The 19,795-nt window shown below is 44.3% G+C and overlaps 1 protein-coding gene across 3 annotated transcripts in view; it reads left to right on the top strand.

The window, feature by feature from the left end:
- ALDH1A2 (aldehyde dehydrogenase 1 family member A2) overlaps positions 1–19,795 on the top strand; it is a 156,879-nt gene that overhangs the window by 50,629 nt on the left and 86,455 nt on the right. Inside the window, exon 1 of one of the 3 annotated variants that reach the window (XM_040969495.1) lies at positions 7,011–7,460. The exons of 1 other annotated variant lie outside the window; for it this stretch is intronic. In XM_040969495.1, coding sequence (XP_040825429.1) covers positions 7,146–7,460 — 315 coding nt within the window. In that variant the 5' untranslated portion in view covers positions 7,011–7,145. Of the gene's footprint in view, positions 1–7,010; positions 7,461–19,795 lie in introns of those variants that run through there. One more of the 3 variants, XM_040969496.1, reaches the window with a different exon arrangement.

Below are 19,795 nucleotides of genomic sequence, written 5' to 3'. Positions count from 1 at the left end.
GGGTGAAGGTTGTGGCACAGTGAGTTTGGGACGCCAGATCCCATATCAGAGAGCCTGTTTCAAGTCCATGTGCCAACGTGTCTTGGGAGCAGCAGATGATGCTCAAGCTCTTAGATCCTTTTGTTCACATGGGAAATCCAGATGGAGCGCCTCCCTCCTGGTTTTGGCATGGTCCAGGCCCAGCTGCCATGTTGGGGAGCGAAAGAGCAGGTGGAGAGCTGCATGACCCCATGTAACAGGTCCTGTTACGTTATTTAGTAAAATAAGGAAAAAAAATAAGTAACCCATGGTTTTTCCTTTTCTCCTCTATACTCTTTTCTGAATAGATCTATACCAAAAAAAGACTTAAACTTGTAATCCTATAACTTGAAAATGGGGAGGAAATCTCAGTTCTAAGGATATTATGTTGGAAATTCTGATTTTACAAATAGTTGACTTGCTAGGTAATATCTTTACATGACTTTTAGAGTTTAAAAAAAGTTAAAATGAGGTTCCCTTTTTTTTAAATTTAAAAAATTGGGGATATTTTTATTGATTTTCTAACATCAGAAAAAGGACACATTCAAAAATTGAAGCAAATTAACTTTTTAAAAAAGACTCCCCAAATGCCCACAGAGCCAGGGCTGGGCAAGGCTAAAGCCAGGAGTCAGGAATTCTTTCTGGTCTGTCACTTGGGTGGCAGGAAGCCAAGTACTTGAGCCATCTCCTTTTGCCTGCCAGGTACATTAGCAGGAAGCTGGAAGAGAAACAGAGCATTTTGATATGGGAACGGGCACTGCAGCCATCAACTTAATCTCCTGGACCACAATGTCCACCCTGTCTATATTTTGTTCTTGTTTTCTCTATCCAGAAGTACACAAAGGCCTATGGAAAACCCCAACAAAAAAAAATACTTAGAAATGAGTTGCCTGCTTCCTGACATCCTCTTTCACTCTTATTCTGCACTGAGTATTCCAATTTCCCTTCTCTCAGGTGACCCTGGACAGTTTCATATCTTCAGTTACTGTCATTCCAGCTCAGAGCTAACATGCTACTAGGGATGTATCATATGATTATCTGGTATTCTTCATAGACTCCACCACTGCCTGGCATGCATGATGCAACAATGAATGTTTGTTCAATGGGATTTTTTTTTGATGGTCAGAGGATGAAAAAAAAAATCTATATTTAGTGACAGCAGGCAAGGAGTTCTGCTTGTTCTGAAAAGGAGAATATGGACAATCACAGCAAGACCCAGTCTTGCTTAGTGAAGCGTGTCCCATCTGAGTGCCTGTCCATTGGCCCTGAATACCTTTTATTTTGCCCTGTATACCTTTTATTTTGCCCTGTGCCTTTCATATGATAAATTGTGTGGACAGAAAGAGTTGGAAGAGTTTATAATTAGAAACTGCAGGGTCCTATGGCAAATATGAGTGAAATTTACACTTGTATATATTGAATCTGTTAAAAAAAAATAAAGACACTAAAGAGACAATTATGCACAGAAATGAAGGATTTAAAAAGTGAAAAGAGGGATGAGCACCATGGTGTGGTAGGCCATGCCTGTTGATTTATGTCTCAGCTGTTCCGCTGCTGATCCAGCTCCCTACTTATGGCCTGGGGAAGCAGCAGGAAATGGCCCAAGTCCCTGGGACCCTGCACCCACAGGGAAGACCTGGAAGAAGCTCCTGGCTCCTGGCTCCTGGCTTCTCACTGGGCCAGTTCCGGATGTTGTAGCTATTTGGTGAATGAACCTTCTTTCTGTGTAACTCTGCCTTTCAAAATCATAATAATAATAATAATAAATAAATAAATAAATCTTAGAGAAAACTTTAAAGAAGGTAAAAGGAAGAACAAAATCACCTTTATATGCCAAGTACCTACCTGGAGAAGCAATGTACCAAATTCTGAAGTCTGCCCATTAATAACACTTCCTCACGCATGATGATAAAAAGTTACTTCCAATCTAAGACGTGTCCATATGATTTTCTGTGTGAAACTTAGTGTTCTGAACTGTAAACAAGATAAAACGGTTGTATTTTGCTTTGAAAGGGAGAGAAACAGGGATATACAGAGAGAGAGAGAGAAAAGAGAAGAGAGGAGAAGAGAAATGGAGGGAAGGGGAAGGAAGAGGAACAGAGGGGAGGGAAGAGGAGAGGGGTGGATAGGAGAGGAGAGAACAGGAGAGGGCAGGAAAGAAGAGGAGAACAGAGGGGAGGGGAGGGAAGGGAAAAGTGGACCTGGTGCAATAGCCTGGTGGCTAACGTTTGTGTCCTAGCAGCCCCGCCTCTCATCCAGCTCCCTGCTTGTGGCCTGGGAAAACAGTTGAGGATGGCCCAAAGCCTTGGGACCCTGCACCCACGTGGGAGACCCGGAAGAAGCTACTGGCTTAGGATCAGTCAGCTCCGGCTGCTGTGGCCACTTAAGGAGTGAATCTTCCTCTCTAGCTCTCCTCCTCTGTGTATATATGACTTTCCAATAAAAATAAATTAATGCTAAAAATTCCATTTTATTTATTTATTTTTTAATGCTAAAAATTTTTAAAAAGAAAGGAGAGAAGAAAGCAGAGAAGAAGAGAGGGGGAAGAGAAGAGGGGAGGGGCGGGGCGGGGAGGGGAGGGGAGAGGAGAAGAGAAGAGAAGAGAAGAGAAGAGAAGAGAAGAGAAGAGAAGAGAAGAGAAGAGAAGAGAAGAGAAGAGAAGAGAAGAGAAGAGAAGAGAAGAGAAGGGAATTTTAATCACTAAGCCAAACATCCAGATCAGGTCTATACCACCCTTTCTACAGTGAATTTAGCTAATGAATACTACTGCTTTTTCTAAAAAGTCAAAAGGTAATTCATGAAAATCCTTCTTCTAAAACGAATCTTTAATATTCTTTTTCCAAACAAATTCAGATTGAATGGCAACAAATCCTAAAATTTCTCCCTTTCATCAGATAAAACGCACTGAACACAAGCCATTATGTTCAAACTGGGAACGTTCACGTGCACATACACCGTGCTACCTGCAGAGGGAGCTAATGTCTTTTTCCTCACGTTCTTCAGAGACGCTGCACAACTGTGGTTTTAGTTTTCCGCTAGCATTCTGCTGTATTGATAAGTACTGCGCTCATGCCTGTGCTCAGAGTGAAGCCTCTAGAACACAGAGACATGGAACCAAAAAAGACCACATCCCAATTTTAAAATTGTTTCCTGGGAGCCTCCCAAAATGGAGGCTGTCCTTTGTGTCTGCACATGATTTTTGGAGTCATTAAAAAAGCCTGATCATGAAGACTCTGTTCTCTGCAACCACAAACAGTCCTGCTGACAGCCAGCTACAGACAGCAGAAGCCACTTCGAGGAATGAGGGACTTAATAGCTAGGGACTTTTTATGGTTCATAAATGCCACCATCTCAGCCTCTTTTCTTCTGGGTGTTAGAAGGAGAAGGATAATTAAATGAGCATTAGATTGCAGATAAAAAAAAGTTAATGTTCCCATTACATATTTAAAGCTGAACTTATTTTATGAAAGTTTTCATAGTGAGTCCAAAATACTTCATTTGATATTTCTGGGTTAAAAAAAAAAAAACTAAAGTTCTTTATAAGCTTTTGTTAATAAATGACATACCATCTCTCTATAAATAGACTTTATGTTGAGCGTCCCTATTACAGTTTTCAGGAAACATTTTAAATCAAGTGGCCAGGCATATCCAGTTTGAGATGAATGAGATCATTAGGAAGCACTTCCATCTGATATAAGCATGGAGCCCATTCCGCATACAACCTAAGGGCCCTACTTTCAAAAAATATTTCAAACAATGTGTCTCTTTCCCATCATTAGAGACATTTAAGGAACTGATTCAATTAACCCAGAAGAGGGAACTGCTATAACGTGTGATTTATTTTGGGAGATAAATTAAAATGCAAGTGAACTGTTGGGAAAAGTGGGCTGTCATCACGGTTAGCAATAGGGACAGGCAGGCAATGAAGCAGGGCCACCTGAGGCTGGTGTTGAAGCTGTCACTCAGCTATTGTAAAAACCTAAGGAATATCTTCCTTGACTGGGATCTTTGTGCTGCATTCCATTTCCTCCCCTGAGTTCTAGGGCATGATTCTCAACTTCACACTTTCTTCCCCTTTACCTGCCATCAAAAAGGAGCCCACATTGTTACGGTTTCAGGCCTAAAAGTCAAACTTCACAAAAGACTGATGCCTTCAAGTTTGAGTTTTGCATTCGATTATTCAGTTGAGGAAATATGAAGCAAGAATTTATTTTTCTCCGCTGCAACTCCAGGATATTGGTGGAGCCAGGCCCAATAAATTGTTTTCACAAGGAAATAAGTAGAGCATGCTGTAGCTTAGGATCCCTTGTCAAGGGGTTTCCAGCAAGATGTATCCTAAACAATAATTACAGATGGAGGAGAAGCATTATAAAGGTGGGAAAAAATGATTCTTAACCAAATTAGGGAAAAGACTGAAATTCAAAAATGTTAGGAATCTGAAGGCAGTCATGGCAGAGACAGTCTCCTTAACCGTTGTGAAATGTACGGTGGAAATGGGAGATAATAATGAAAGATAAAGAGAGGAAAGTCTTCAGGAAACCTTTCAAGTAGCAGCACTTCAAGTCCTATTAATATAAACCAAGATGTAGACTGAAGAGGAAGCTAAAATTCAGGATTCTTTTCTGCTAAATCTTGTCCCCCACCTTGAATTAAAAAACTGGGATAAAAACTGGCTCTATTGTGACTTGATTAGACGGAAAATGTATTTTTTTCTAGAGGATGATCAAGTGAAGGAAAAAAGGACATTGAAATATTCAAATAGGAGAAGCTAAGGAGAAACTTCTGCCCAGGAAGAAAAGTATTTCTTAATCTGTGAGTATAGGGAAGTTATTTCCATTTTTCATGGAAGTAGTCAATTTTGCTTTGTCTTTTGCTCAAATTTATCAAAAATTTCTATTAAACTGTTATAATGTGTTCCATACTGTTTTGGAAATTGAGGAAGGGCTCAGGGACATAGAAGACACTGCCTCCGTACTGACCACTTTCTTGTCACACTAAGAATCAGTATCTTACCAGAGGAGCTAGGAAGATGCAATTTAAACTGGTCTGCCATCTGTCACTGGATCAGTTGGGCCTTTTAGAGATGATTAAGTGGGAAACATTTTTCACCATCAGGGGTCATTTGGATACTTATAGCACCATGAGTAGGCCATACAAACTCATCATATCCTAAGTTAATCTGCTGTATACTATTGAATCTCAAGTCCCTCATGCAGCTACTTTAACAGGCCCAGAACCTAATGAGTCTGGGGCTTTCCTGGCTTAGCAGCCAGATACTCCCCACCACTGGAGAAAGCGAGAGATACTGCCTCTCTAGCCTGGAGTAGACAAAAATATTTTTTTGGCTCTTCCTCAATGTATAACAAATAGTGATAATCCCATCATTGTTAGATATATAGTTCCTTTCTTTGGAGAGATCTTTGAGACCGACCAGGTGACGGAATTGCAACTTTTAGGCAGGAACTCCACCAAGGGTGCACCAACTTTTATCTGATACTTTGAGAAGAATATTCACCAGTAGTTTCTGATCTTTTACAATGTTCAGCACCAAGTCAATGTGCATGGGTTCCCTTTGCTTCATCTTTCAGGGCTCCTCAGCACCTTAAACATACAGGTCTTTACAGCCCAGAGTTAACCACCTCCTCATGCTTGTTTCCATTCCTCCAACTACTGCTATTGCTCCCCCAAGGCATTCCCACATCTCTATGCCACTGCCAGCCTTCCTCTCACAGCTCCAAGGTCAATTTCCCCAGAAAAGTAGTGGAGTGCCCAGGTCATGTTATTGATGCTCCCATGCAGCTTCTTATTTTTATTAGAAAGTCAGATATACAGAGAGGAGGAGAGACAGAGAGGAAGATCCTTCATCCCATGATTCACTCCCCAAGTGACCACAATGGCCGGTGCTATATCGATCCGAAGTCAGGAGCCTAAGGAGCATGAAAACTTGTGCCTCATGCTATAAACTATATAAGGAAAAGCAAGATTTGTCTATTTCCACTACTGATTTGCTTAAGCATCCAACTATCCGCCACGCACCACTTGTATCCAGAGCATATTTTCTGGCTGAAATTTAACACCCAAAGAACAGACTTCTAGGGATTCTGAACACAGCATTAAGATGAGAATCAAGGAGCTACGTGGCACTAGTCTTTTCCATGTGAAAAGCGGGGTACGACGGTGTTTGTCCTTAGACCCTGTCAAGCTACCACTGGAACCTGCAAAAGTAGTTTCATTGGGGGAGAGTCAGACTTACAAGACTTGAAACTCGTTCTGGGTTAGGGTTGTTAAGGTCCTGGTTCACACCAGATATCGATGCATTGAACTAGAGGAGGACTTGACGGACTGGAGGAAACACTTCCAGTAGGGGATATGGAGCTGGAGGTTCAACCCCAAAGCACTGGAGGGTTTTGGAGAGAAGAAATGGTCATGAAATAACGCCAATCGGAGAGCCAGAGGAAAGGCCTCCCTGCTCCGGCCCGCCCTGCACGTCCCCGCCGGCAGAGGGCAGCAGGCGGGCGGGAGAAGGCGGGCGCTGGCCGCGCTGCGCCGACCGGCTCGCGGGGGAACCTCCCTGGGAGCGAGGGCCTCGCTCGCGCCCTCTCCTCGCTGCCTCTCCGCGACCCGTGGCTCCGGCGTCCCTCGGGCCACCCTGAGGGGAGCACGGGAGGGGGCGCTGAGGCGAGCCCGGTGCCTCGGCCCCGGGAGAAGGCCGGAGGACGCCCCCAGTGTCTCGGGGGTGGGAAGAAGGGGAAGTGAGGGAGCCGGCGCGTCCCGGGACGGGGTGGGAGACCTTCTGAGTGCCCGGGAGGGCTTGGGCTGTCCGCGTCCAGCCGGCTTTCCACGCCAGAGGCAGCTCGGGTCCCCTGCTTCATTCACCCCCGTGGCCGCTCGGCTTTAAGGGCCACGACCCAGGTGCGACTCCCGCCGAGCCGGGAGCGGACGGACGGACGGGCGGGCGGGCGGGCGGGCGGGCGGCCGGGGTCTGGAGGGGGCGAGCCCCGCCGGCTTGCCGCGCAGCTCCACGTCCCGGCCGTCGAGGCCAGCGGCGGCAGGGGCCCGTGGGCCGCTCCCCGTGCCCGAGGGGCGGGAGCGGGAGGACTTGACCGTGGGGCGCCGGCTGTATGTAAATGGGGGGGGGTTGTGCCGGGGGGCGTCTTAGGTGGGCCGGCCCGGCCCCCCGCGCCCAGGGCCTCACGTCCAATAAGAGCAGAGCCGGCTTGACACCTGCCTATATACAGGCGAGCGCGTCTCCGGCCCCGCACCGCGCGCACGGTCCGCACCGTTCCCCCCACGCCGCGGGCGAGCCGCCGTCTCGGCCCACCACCATGACTTCCAGTAAGATCGAGATGCCCGGCGAGGTGAAAGCCGACCCTGCCGCCCTCATGGCGTCCCTGCATCTCCTGCCGTCGCCCACGCCCAACCTCGAAATCAAGTACACCAAGGTAAGCCGAGGCGGGCAAGCTTGCCGTCCACACAGACTTTCTAGAACCTTCTCTCCTGTCCATGATGCTCCTTAGGGAGTGGCGAGGGGGGTGCGGGCAAAGCGGCGTGACAGGGCCGGCGGCCGGACCGGGTGGCTCGGGACCGATCTGCCGTCCTCGCGCGGCTGCGGGACGCCCCGTGTGTCTCCGCGACCCCCGGGCTTTGGGCATCTTGGGGGACCCGCGGCCACCTGAGGCGCGGCGCTGAGCGGTCGCCGTCAACGGCTCAGGCCCCGCCGTCTGCGGCTGTTTGGGGGTGCCGGCCGGCCGGGGGACGGCGTCGGAAGCCGCTCGGCGCCTCGGGCTGGACGCGGGCTCGGTTTCCCGGCGGCGTGGCCCCGCAGCCCGGCGGTCGTCGGCCTCTCCCTCCGGGGAGCCGCCCGGCCTCCGGAGCCGGGACGGAGCCGACGCGGGCGCTTGGCGGGTTGGGACGCATCTCACCAAGTATCAGGGATCCAATGCCCCGGTCGTTCCCTTCAATTATCAAGTCTGTGACAGTTTCCCTGGAAAACTCGAAAACGTGTTCACATTTGTGCAAATTAGTGGGTCCGATTTTGAACGCAAAAACGTGTATTTTCTAACAAACCAACAAATTCTAGCATCTTGGTTTTGCCAAACGGCACTTTTTTTTTTTTGATGACCACGGGGTGGGGAAAAAGACACTGCACCCGCCAAGTAATATGAATTGAATTTGCTTTCTACAAATTCGACCCAGAATTTATCGAATACGCGCATGGGCTGGGGAGCTGTAGATGTTAATGCGTTTTTGGAAGAGAGGGAGATGAATGGGATTTAAAGGCAAATTTCTTGGCTTTATTTTTTTTTTGTTTGTTTAAGTTGTCCGGTTTGATTTTTCTCTGCTAGATTTCCACCACAAACTTCTCACGACCTACTTAAACACAGGCGGGCACACAGTGAGAGTTCATTTGTATTTTACCATATTGATTACAGGATGAACTAAATTTGGGAGAGCAAGTAGATTGATTCTAGCTTAAAAGTTGACTTAAAAAAAAAATCAGATTTCTGAAATTTGCTTGCATTGGATTTGGGGTTCCAAATGAGGGCGAGCTGTGTTTTGAATGTTGACCTGGGCGGATTGAATATACCTATTAGCTTTTTTTAGGTAGTGTGACAAATTTTTGAAAGCCATTTTAATGAGAGGTCGTTAATGGTTATAGCCTTTTAGGCATTGTTTGCATAACAATACTGCCAATGTGTGGCACATCTCGGGGTTTAGGAACAAGCAGGGCAGCATAAAAGTTTGGTTTTATGAGGGTCTCTAACCTCCCCGGGCTTTCTTTTAAGGTCCAAGATTACGCTGAAGAAAGGTCCTAACCCTCCCGATTGGACAGGGTTGATTTTAGTTCTACTTTTGATGGCGTTTTTCTAATAGCCCCTGAAAGAAGTTTTAGGTATGCCGTAGGTATCTTTTTCGGAATTTAATTTGGAAGCTCTTTCAATTCTTTTCCTCTAACTACCCCCAAGACTCTTTTCTCTCTTGTTCTCCCCCAGTAGGAAAGACAGCTGATTTATAGCTAATTGGAGCCTTTAATGTGGATTCTTTTAGCTCCGGCAAGACTTTTATCCAGTATCCACTTTCCCACTTATTACAAAGAAAAACAATCAGAAATGAAATAATGGACTGTAACTTGATTCTTTAATTTGTGGGGAGGAGGCACCTTATTTCTGTCTTGACAAACCACCCTCATAAACACTGAGTAACACTAATCTGAAGACGAGCTCTTGCCACAGACCTTGTAAAATCAGGTGTCTGTGAACATTTGCAACAGCTCTCCTCCTCAACTCTTTAGTCAGGCTTCTAAATTTTCTAAGACAAGTGCCATGACATTAAAAAAAAAAAAAAATGAAGAGCAGAAGCTGCTCTTTTTGGTAGCCCAAAATAATGACTAATAATTTTGTAGTGAAAAGCAAAATTAGATTAATGGAGAAATTTTAAAACTTCACATAGGGTCAGACGTGAGGGAAATTATATTGGCAATTTCAAACAGAAGAATCAGGTAGATGGACAGTTAGTCCTTTAAACAATGATACCATGTTAATTAGGTAATTGTAAGAGGGTAATGGATTTTACGAAAAGTGTTGTGCTTCAGGGCCTGTTGAACTCCATGAAACAAACTATTTGCATTAGAAAACGGTAATGTAAGACAAACCAAGATGTGTCAAGAACTGGTCATTTTTGTATTGTTAAACATAAATTTCCGGTGGGATATTGGATGTGAGATTTACTGGCCTTTTTTTTTTTTCAACATGATTTTGGGATCAACAAAATCATGGCTTACAAATAGACTGTTAGATTGTGATAATTTCAAGAAACATGCATTTAGAATAATGTGTGATTTTTTTTTTTTTGGCTTCCCATAAAATATCTGCAAAAGATAAGCTTGCTGTTCTGCAAAAGATAAGCTTGCTGTTCTGATATTCCAATATCCATTTTAGATTAATGATCAGTGGCAGTTTCATTTTGGGGGGTATGTCGATTTCAGTTTCTCTGATAACTGCAAAAGCTCGATCCCCACGTGTTCAAAGTGATCCCCTAGGAAAGAATGAGGTGGATAAAGTCTGTATTGGTAAAGGAGTAATAAGTGACATGAAGCATTATAGGTAGCAATCTGGAGCCATGAGAATTACAATTTCTTGCTTGTACCCAAATAAGATAGTTTAGCATCTAGCATAGAATTCTGATTGCATGTAGCTGTGCTGTTATGGATTGCAGAGCCTTTTTTAAATTCTTTTTTTTTTTAAGTTCACTCTATCAGTCTGTGTTCTACATTTTTGTTTAGCTGAACATATTATGTGAGTTGCATACATGTTAAAAAAAATCAAGGCTTGGCACTGACTGCAAAGAGATACCATCTTTTTCAGATACCCAAGTTTTTGCAAACTTGCTCTTTTTTATTGCACTTCTACTTTCTTGATTACACTATCTTCTCTCGTAGTTCTACTCTTGAACCCCAGCTGCCACCCTACTTCTCACATAAGTCTTTGTTGATTATTTTTTCAGTAAGAGTTTACACTCACAACTAAAGGATAACAAAGGATCATGTTTTTGTCTATTATGTGAAACTGTAGGGATCTGAAACACAGCAGGAAACATAGAGTATTGATCTACTAAACTAAAAGAACAAAAATAAAAGATGAACATCAGGAAAAACAATGAATGTGCTCTAGGTACCTCTTAGTTTTTCATTGAAATCTTTTTTAGTTACTAAACATTCGCTGTTTTCTTGGTTCCATTTTAATTCAAAGGGCAGTAGACAGTCCATAGACCTGACAGCTGTGCTTCCCTTTATGCTGGTTGGGCTGTAAATGTCTGCCTTGAGGAGCTTGGAGTCTTACTAGAAATATTGAGTGCCAAAAATTGTCAACATGGTGTTAGTTCAGTTGATCAAAATAATACTAATAACAATAATACTTAGAGTGCTACTTACGTTTTTGTAGGGCATAATGATTTGCCTAGTACTTTCATATATATGTTTGCATATTTAAAATCCTTACAAAACCTTTTGCAGGAGACAGAACAGGAGCAAGTAGGAATAACTGATAAGGAAGACCTTGGTGTTGACTTATTTAATGAAACTTCCCTCACCATATATTTTGGATTTTCAAATACTCTATGGCAGAGAGAAAGGGGAGAGAGGGAAGGAGAGAGAGAGAGAGAGAGAGAGAGAGAGTGAGGGTGTGTGTCTGTGTATTGCTTCTATTACAGACATGGAGAAAATCTGACTTGGGTTGCTCCTCAGAAGGAACAACCTTTTTTGACTGTTTATTCCTTGGTTTTGAGTTACACATTTTGACATTTCTATGAGTTCTTAAAACTATGAAGTAGGACGATCCTAGGAATAATTACTGAAAGATAGGTGTTGGAGGTGGGAGATAGTACAGGTCTTAAGGAGAATGAACCAGTGTTGTGGTGTACCACATTAAGTTGATGCCTGTGGTGCTGGCTTCCGGTTCAAGTCCCAGCTTTTTTATTTCTGATTTAGCTACTTAAGAATGTGCTTGAGAAGGCAGCAGAGGATGCCACAAATGCTGGGCCCCTAACCCACAGGGGAAAATCAGATGAAGATTTAGGTTCTTGGCTTTGGCTTGGCCCAGTCTGCATCTATTTGGGAAATAAATCAGCAGGTTGAAGATCTTCTCGCTTTCTCTCTTCGGTCCCTCAGTAACTCTGCCTTACAAAAAAATTAAAACAAATTAAAAAAAATAGGTATTCAGCCCAGCACAGTGGCCAAGCAGCTAAAGTCCTCACCTTGAATGCACTGCCAGGATCCTATATGGGTGTGGGTTCTAATCCCAGCAGTCCCACTTCCCATCCAGCTCCCTGCTTGTGACCTGGGAAAGCAGTGAAAAGGATGGCCAGAAGCCTTGGGACCCTGTACCCACATGGGAGACCTGAAAGAGGTTCCTGGCTTCTGGCTTCTGGCTTTGGATCGGCACAGTTCTGGCCATTGCGGTACTTGGGGAGTGAATCATCAGACAGAAGTTCTTCCTCTCTGTCTCCTCCTTTCTGTATATCTGGCTTTCCTATAAAAATAAATAAATCTTTTTAAAAATGTTATTCTGTTAAATTGTTTTTGATCATATATTGTCAGTCAAGCTCCATGATTATCAAGAACTTCAGTTGTGTCAACATTTTTTCATGATTATGCAGAATTTTCATGTTTGTGTCATCTCCGTTTAATCCAAGAAAGTTTCCACTTTACTGTAAGGTTAGGTTAGGTCATTCTTCTGAGGACCCACCCTGATACCATCTGCTACTTGTGCTTATAACACCAGATGGAATCATCATCTGCTGAGACATGCTTGATCCTGCGCTTCTGTGAAATACTTCGTGCCAGTTTATCCATCTTCAGGTAGAAGGTTCTCTGAGGAGCTTGTTCTATAACTTGCTTGTCGCCAGGCTTAGTTAGTTCTCTGTGGTATCAGTGGAGCATCATGATCAAACCATGACGAATATGATAACCCAGTACACACAATTCTTGGTTCAGAATCTTTTTAAGTTGAAGAATCAAATCCTAACACTTACATACATTTTGGTACATACATTTTGGAATGTATGGTACATACATCTTGATAACAGTTTGCAGGGGTCAGCAAACTATACAGTGTTTCCTTGGTTTTGTGAATAAATATTGTTAAAAATATAACTTTTTAAAAATATTTAATTTTATTGGAAAGGCAGAACTATAGGGAAAAAGCGATACAAAGAGAAAGATCTTCTGTCTACTGGTTCACTCTCCAAGTGTCCTCAATGGCCAGAGCTGAGCCAATCTGAAGCCAGGGGTCCCCAGGCTTTAGGCCATCCTTTACTGCTTTCCCAGGTCACAAAGTGGAGTAGCCAGAATACAAATCGGCACCCATATGGGATCCTGGTGCATGCAAGGTGAGGCTTTAGTCATTGGACCATTGTGCCAGGTCCCTCATAACATTTAGTTGTTTATTATCATGCTTGTCCTGGGCCTGCAGTCTCAGTATTAAATAGTTGCAATATGGACAACATTTTTTTAAAAGATTCATTTATTTGAAAAGTAGAGTGATAAGCCTGGAATGGTAGCCTCATGGCTAAATGGTAACCGAGTGGCCTTGCATGTGCTTCGACTTCATATGGGTGCTGATTTGAGACCTGGCTGCTCCAGTTCCCATCAAGCTCCCTGCTTCAGTTCCGGGAAAGCAGTGAAGGATGGCTGAAAGCCTTGGGACCCTGCATTCACATGGAAGACTAGAAGAAGCTCCTGGCTCCTGGCTTCAGATCAGCTTAGGTCCGGCTGTTGTAGCCACTTGGAGTGACACAAGATCTTTCTCTCTGTACATCTGACTTTCTGGTAAAAAATAAGTCAATCTTTTTTTCTTTTTTTTTTTTTTTTAGATTTATTTATTGTTTATTGGAAAGGCAGATGTACAGAGAGGAAGATCTTCCATCCGATGATTCACTCCCCAAGTGGCTGCAGTGGCCGGTGCTGCACCGATCCAAAGCCAGGATCCAGGAACTTCTTCCTGGTTTCCCATGCCGATGCAGGGTCCCAAGGTTTTGGGTCATCTTCACTTGCCTTCCCAGACCACAAGCAGAGAGCAGGATGGGAAGTGGAGCAGCTGGGATTAGAACCGGTGCCCATATGGGATCCTGGTGCGTTCAAGGCAAGTACTTTAGCTGCTAGGCCAATGTGCCAGGCCCAGGTTTTAAACTCTTAGCTTGGAAAAAGAAGGCCCGAAGTTAAAATGGGCTTTTGATCCTGACCAGGCAGATATGTTTTTTGTTGATAGTGGTTGCTGTTTTTTTTTTTTTTTTAAATTTGAAGAATTTTATTAGTGATGATGCTTACGTAGTTGATCAGGATGGAAAGAGTTGAGGATCAGGGGCTGTAGTGGGTGAGACTCTTGTTTACACATTTGCTTCTTCCCGTATACATGGGGAAGAGGTGGATAAAAAAAGGAATAACCATGCCCAGCTTCCCAACGGCTGCATTACCCCGGGTACTGGGGAACTGCCACCTGATGTCATCTCAAGTTCCCCATGTGGAGCATTTTCTGGGGTTTTGTTCATGTGTTTTCAATAGTTTTGAGATGTTACTGATATTTCTGCTTCACAATAAGGAAATATTTCCAAGGTTAGTTGGTTGTCATAGTCTGCTTCTTAGACTCCATTGGCCCCGAAATTTGCTGTCAAGTTTCACTGTGCTAGTTGGTCAAATATTCTCTCCATTCTTAGTAAATCAATGGATGCTACGGCTTACCCCAGCCCTGCCCGACACACGCTTGGCCCTCACATATTGCAGGGGAAGCTGCAGCCCAGTCAGAACTTAACCCCCCCAACCCCTTTTGGACTGTCCCCTCAGCTCTGGTTCCTGTGCCTACCAGCATGTGCAGTGGACTGGTCTGGTCTGTCCCACATCCCATTGGGATCTTGTATACATCACTGGGCTTTGAAGCGTAACTCAACCCTACCAACTCCACCCTCCGGCACACGTTCATGCCAGCAGGTGCCACCAACTGTCCAGCCAGGCCCTCCCCCAGTCCTGGTTCTCTTGCTCATCAGTGAGAGTGGCAGCCCTTCAGAGAGGTGCCCACAACTCTTCCACTGGACCTACTCCCTGCCCCAGATCTTGCACTCTCCAGGTGGTTTTGCAGTCTAGCTTTACAGGACTTGTCCTAGCACTTGGCAGCTGATGCTGTGGCAAAACCCAACCTGCCTGCCCTTATTCTGGCTCATGCCTGTACCAGTGGATACAATTGGCTACCCCAGCCTGGCTCTCCCCAACCCAGTTCGCATGTGAGCTAACAGGTGTTGTAGCCCTGCCCAGCCTGATGTCCCTAGTTCCAATTCTCATACTCGCCAGCATGAGCGGTGACCCAGCATTGGAGTCCTCACTGCTCTCCTACCAGGCTTAGCCCCGCCCCCCAGTCCAGGTCTCACTTATATTGGTGGTTGCTATGGCCCAGTCTGGCACAGCCTATGTCAGCTCTGCAGTTCCCGGCTGCTGCTATACTCTGGCCTGGTCCAGTCTGCTCCCTTCCCAGTTCACACTGGTTGGAGCTCAGGCAGATATTTCTTTGTTGTGTGAACAACTGCCATTCAGTGCATAGTGCCCGTGTGGTGCTAGGTTCTGGGAATGCAACAATGAGAAAGACATGTGTCATCTTCACTTAAAGAGTTTCTTCACTGATTTCAATTTCATATCTGTTAGGATTAATATACCTCCCTAATGAGGCTAATGACTAAATCAAAATGTGTGAAAGTGGTATTCAATGATGAACCAGTGTTAAGTGATGATTATTTTACTTTATTTTAAAGATTTATTTTATTTTTATTGCAAAGTCAGAGATACAGAGAGGAGGAGAGACAGAGAGAAAGATCTACTGTCCTTTGATTCACTGCCTAAGTGACTGCAACTGCCGGTGCTGTGCTGATCCAAAGCCAGGAGCCAGGAACTTCCTCCAAGTCTCCCATGCGAGTACAGGGTCCCAAGGCTTTGGGCCATCTTCTGCTGCTTTCCCAGGCTGCCAGCAGGGAGCTGGAGGGAAAGTGGAACTGCCAGGATTAAAACTGGCACCCATATGGGATCCCAGCACATTCAAGGCTGCTAGGCCACCGCGGCAGGCCCGTGATGATTATTTTAATTACATTTGGGACATTAAAACTATAGTAGCAAAAAATGGAGATCCATTTTGAGAAAGATTAGAATAATGCACCCAATATATAGTTTTGAAAAGCAGATCAGTATGTACTATTTTAATTGCTCATAAGAATGTCATACTCTGGGTAACTGTGGTATTATTTTTTTTTAAGATTTATTTTTATTATTTTTTTATTGGAAAGGCGGATATACAGAGAGGAGATACAGAGAGGAAGATCTTCCGTCCGATGATTCACTCCCCATGTGAGCCGCAACGGCCGATACTATGCCGATCCGAAGCCAGGAGCCTCCTCTGGGTCTCCCACATGGGTGCAGGATCCCAAAGCGGGTGCAGGATCCCAAAGCTTTGGGCCGTCCTCGACTGCTTTCCCAGGCCACAGGCAGGGAGCTGGAAGGGAAGCGGGGCTGCCGGGATTAGAACCGGCGCCCATATGGGATCCCGGGCGTGCAAGGCGAGAACTTAACCACTTGCGCCACCGCGCCGGGCCCAGTATTATGTTTTCATTGCATTTTCAACAGCTGGAACTTCTTGGCGGTTTCTTCAGCAAGATCCTTACTGAAAGGTTACTAAAGCAAACCATTTCCTAGTCAGTGACTTAATAATCAAATTAGATATCTGATACTTGTGCCAAAATTCTGCTTTATAATGTCTCACGATGCCCAACTGGCTGAGCCTAAACCACAAATTGAAAATAAACATTATTGCTTTTTAAAAGTAGTTTGAACAAGTCATTGGCACACAAATCTTAGATCAATGGCGTCATATTAGAACATCCTCAGAAGGTAGATAGCTTTTGACTGTGGGAAGTGTATTAGAACAGGGGACAGCATTGTGATGCAGTGGGTTAAGCTACCACTTTATGATGCCAGCACCCTATACCAGAGTATCGGAGTGCTGGTTTCTTTTTTTTTTTTTTTTAAAGATTTACTTTTATTTTTTATTACAAAGTCAGATATATAAAGAGGAGGAGAGGTAGAGAGGAAGATTTTCCATCTGATGATTAACTCCACAAGTGATAGCAATGGCCCGTGCTGCGCCGATCCGAAGCTGGGAATTGGGAACCAGGAACCTCTTCTGGGTCTCCCATGCGGGTGCATGGTCCCAAAGATTTGGGCCATCCGTGACTGTTTCCCCAGGCCACAAGCAGGGAGCTGGATGGACAGCCAGGATTAGAACCATATGGGATCCTGGCGCTTTCAAGGTGAGGACTTTAGCCGCCAGGCCATGGCACCAGAGTGCTGGCAGCTCTGTTACCTATCCAGCTTCCTTCTATTGTGCCTTGCATGCAGCAGGTGCAGGTGGTGGCTCTCATGTGGGAGAGCAGGATGAAGCTCCTGGCTCCTAGACCCTGCTGTTGCCATGTAGGGATTGAATCAGTAGATGGACAATCAATCTCTCTATTGCTCTGCCTTTAAAATAAAACAATAAGTCCTTAGAAATGAAGGTACTCATTTAGAAAAAAAATGAAACTTTTACTAATCCTAACTGTCGAAGATAACAAGTGGAATTTTGGCGGATCCCAGGAAGTTATCTTCCAGAAAGTAAAAGCATCAGGCAGTGATCATTTGAAAGCATTCTTAATTGTTGCGACAGGTCACTTCAAAACCATTCATTTCCTCTCAAACACTGAATCTGATGCATAGAGGCAATTACCTTATTTCTTCTTTTCAAATATATCTAAGCTATCTTTCATTTAAGCTTTCAAATATGTGAGATTATCCAAATTATAAATTTCCTATCTGCCATTTTTATGTTATTTGCATGTCTTTAGGTCTGAGTTATATTTAAATTGTTTGCTTTCAAAATCCTAACTCTTACAGCAACTTTGTGTTGTTTGCTGGTTTGCAGATACTTGGAGGGCTATGAAAACCCCAATTGGAATAACAATGAAGTAATTTCACCACACAGGCTTCTTTGGAGCTCTTAACACTTCCCCAGGGTCAAACTTGGGGGTTAATCGACCCTGTACAATGTGGTTAAAAATTGGAATGACTGTGAATGAACATTCCCCCTTTATTATAGAAGGAAGCTTTCCTTTTAGTCCTGCTCAGCTCTGTGCTTCTGGAAGTAGTTATCTCCTCTGCTTCTTTTCCTCATCACTCTGACCTCCAGAGAGCCAGAGTAACCTTTCTTTATCCCTGGATCTCTGGCAAGATAAAACCTATTGTCCAGGTGAAACGGAAAACACCTGTCTCTTTCCCAAAAGAGTTAGGTTGTCACAGGCCCAAAAAACATCCCAATCTTGACCATGTAAGATAGCAAAAACTTCAAAAATAATTGAAAGATTAAATTTCATATGTGAGTATTTTCTCATGTGTGATTCTCATTCATCTGACTCTTCTGATTTCAAGTCCAATGACTCAAGATTTTTCCCTTGTGTCATTCGTAGAGTTTGCTTAAGGATTAAACTGAGTCAGAAAGCAGTGAGTTGTATGACTCTTCCCACAAGTAGAGTGGAAATTACCTCCAAGTTAACGGATCTGGCAAAATATTGTGGGTTTGCCAAACACACTAATAAGTACAGATAACCTCTTTTCCTTCTGCCCTAGCCTTTATCACCAACACCTACATCTGGTCAACTGGGCCAAGAGGTGTTACCATGGTAGAAGGGCTTAGAGTGGAAAGAAAAAAGAGAATTAAGAAAGCCTTGCCTGGGAATGTGGCATTACAAAATGCCGATATAATTGCATGGAGAGCAACTTATCCAGTCTTACTTGCTAGGTGTGAAAATTGAGCTTTTTCACAAAATACTTTTTTTGCTTAAAATTTTATTTCATTGGAAAGGTAGGTCTACAGAAAAAAGGAGAGACAGAAAGATCTTCAATCCACTAGTTCACTCCCCAAGTGGCCACGATGTCCAGAGCTGAGACAATCTGAAGCCAGGAACCAGGAGCTTCTTCTGGGTCTCCCAGGCGAGCATAGGGTTCCAAGGTTTTGGGCTGTCCTCTACTGCTTAACCAGGCCACGAGCAGGGAGCTGGATGGGAAGAGGAGCAGCCAGGATACAAACCGGCACCCATATGCGATCTCAGCACATGCAAGGCAAGGATTTAACCACTAGGCCACCATGCAGGGCCCACAAAATACTTTCTTTTAGAAGTCACAATCAATATAGCATTGTTTTGTTAAATACCCTAGCAAACTTGAAAGAGATGGACTCAGATTCATCTGTATTTTAGAGTCCCGAGATTTTCCCGAAATAGTTTGTTTTAATTTTAATTTTTTTATTGCAAAGTCAGATATGCAAAGAGGAAGAGAGACAGAGAGGAAGATCTGCCATTCAATGATTCACTCCCCAAGTGTCTGCAACGGCCAGAACTGCGCCAATCTGCAGTCAGAAGTCTCGAGCCTCTTTCAGATCTCCCTTATGTGTGCAGGATCCCAGGGCTTTGGGCCTTTGGTCAACTGCTTTCCCAGGCCACAAGCAGGGAGCTGGATGAGAAGTGGAGCTACTGGAATTAGAACCGGCGCCCATATGGGATGCCAATGTATGCAAGGCAAGAATTTTAGCCACTAGGCTACCATTCTGGGCCCAATGGAATTTTTTTTAAGGATTTATTAATTTTATTTTTATTTGATAAGTAGATTTTTCAGACAGAAAAGAAGAAACAGATCTTCCACCTTCTGACTCACTGCCCAATTGGCCGCAATGAGCAAAGCTGACTTGGGCCTTAGCCAGTATCCAGGAGTTTCTTTAGGTCTCCCATGTGGGTGCAGCGTCCTAAGGCTTTGACATATCCTCCAATGCTTTCCTAGGCCACAAGGAGGGAGCCTGATTGGAAGTGGAGCAACCAAGACACAAACCAGTGCCCATTTGGGATGCTTACACTTGCTGGAGGATTAGCTGGCTACACTACCACCCCTATCCAGGGATGATTATTTAAATTTTGTTAATCTCAGGGTGATTTTTATTTTTGGCTACAATCTGAACTACTCTTTTGCTCCCTTGAATTTGTTTGTGTTTTTTCATAAAACATTTATTAGACTTCCTGTGCATTATTAATTAGTGCCTGGCATGAAAAAATAGATAGATATGGTTCCTGATCTGCAAAGGCTGACGGAGGTTGCCACTGGTGTGCAATAAGAATGGGCATGCATATAACTTGGTGCGTGGAAGAGGATGCACAGTGTTTGAGGTGAATG

The sequence above is a fragment of the Ochotona curzoniae genome, unplaced genomic scaffold (genome assembly GCF_017591425.1).
Source record: "Ochotona curzoniae isolate NIBS_2020 unplaced genomic scaffold, NIBS_Ocur_1.0 scaffold_4701, whole genome shotgun sequence".
Classification (NCBI taxonomy): domain Eukaryota; kingdom Metazoa; phylum Chordata; class Mammalia; order Lagomorpha; family Ochotonidae; genus Ochotona; species Ochotona curzoniae.
Note: the sequence above shows the minus strand (reverse complement) of the source record. Positions and strands in the feature narration are given on the sequence as shown.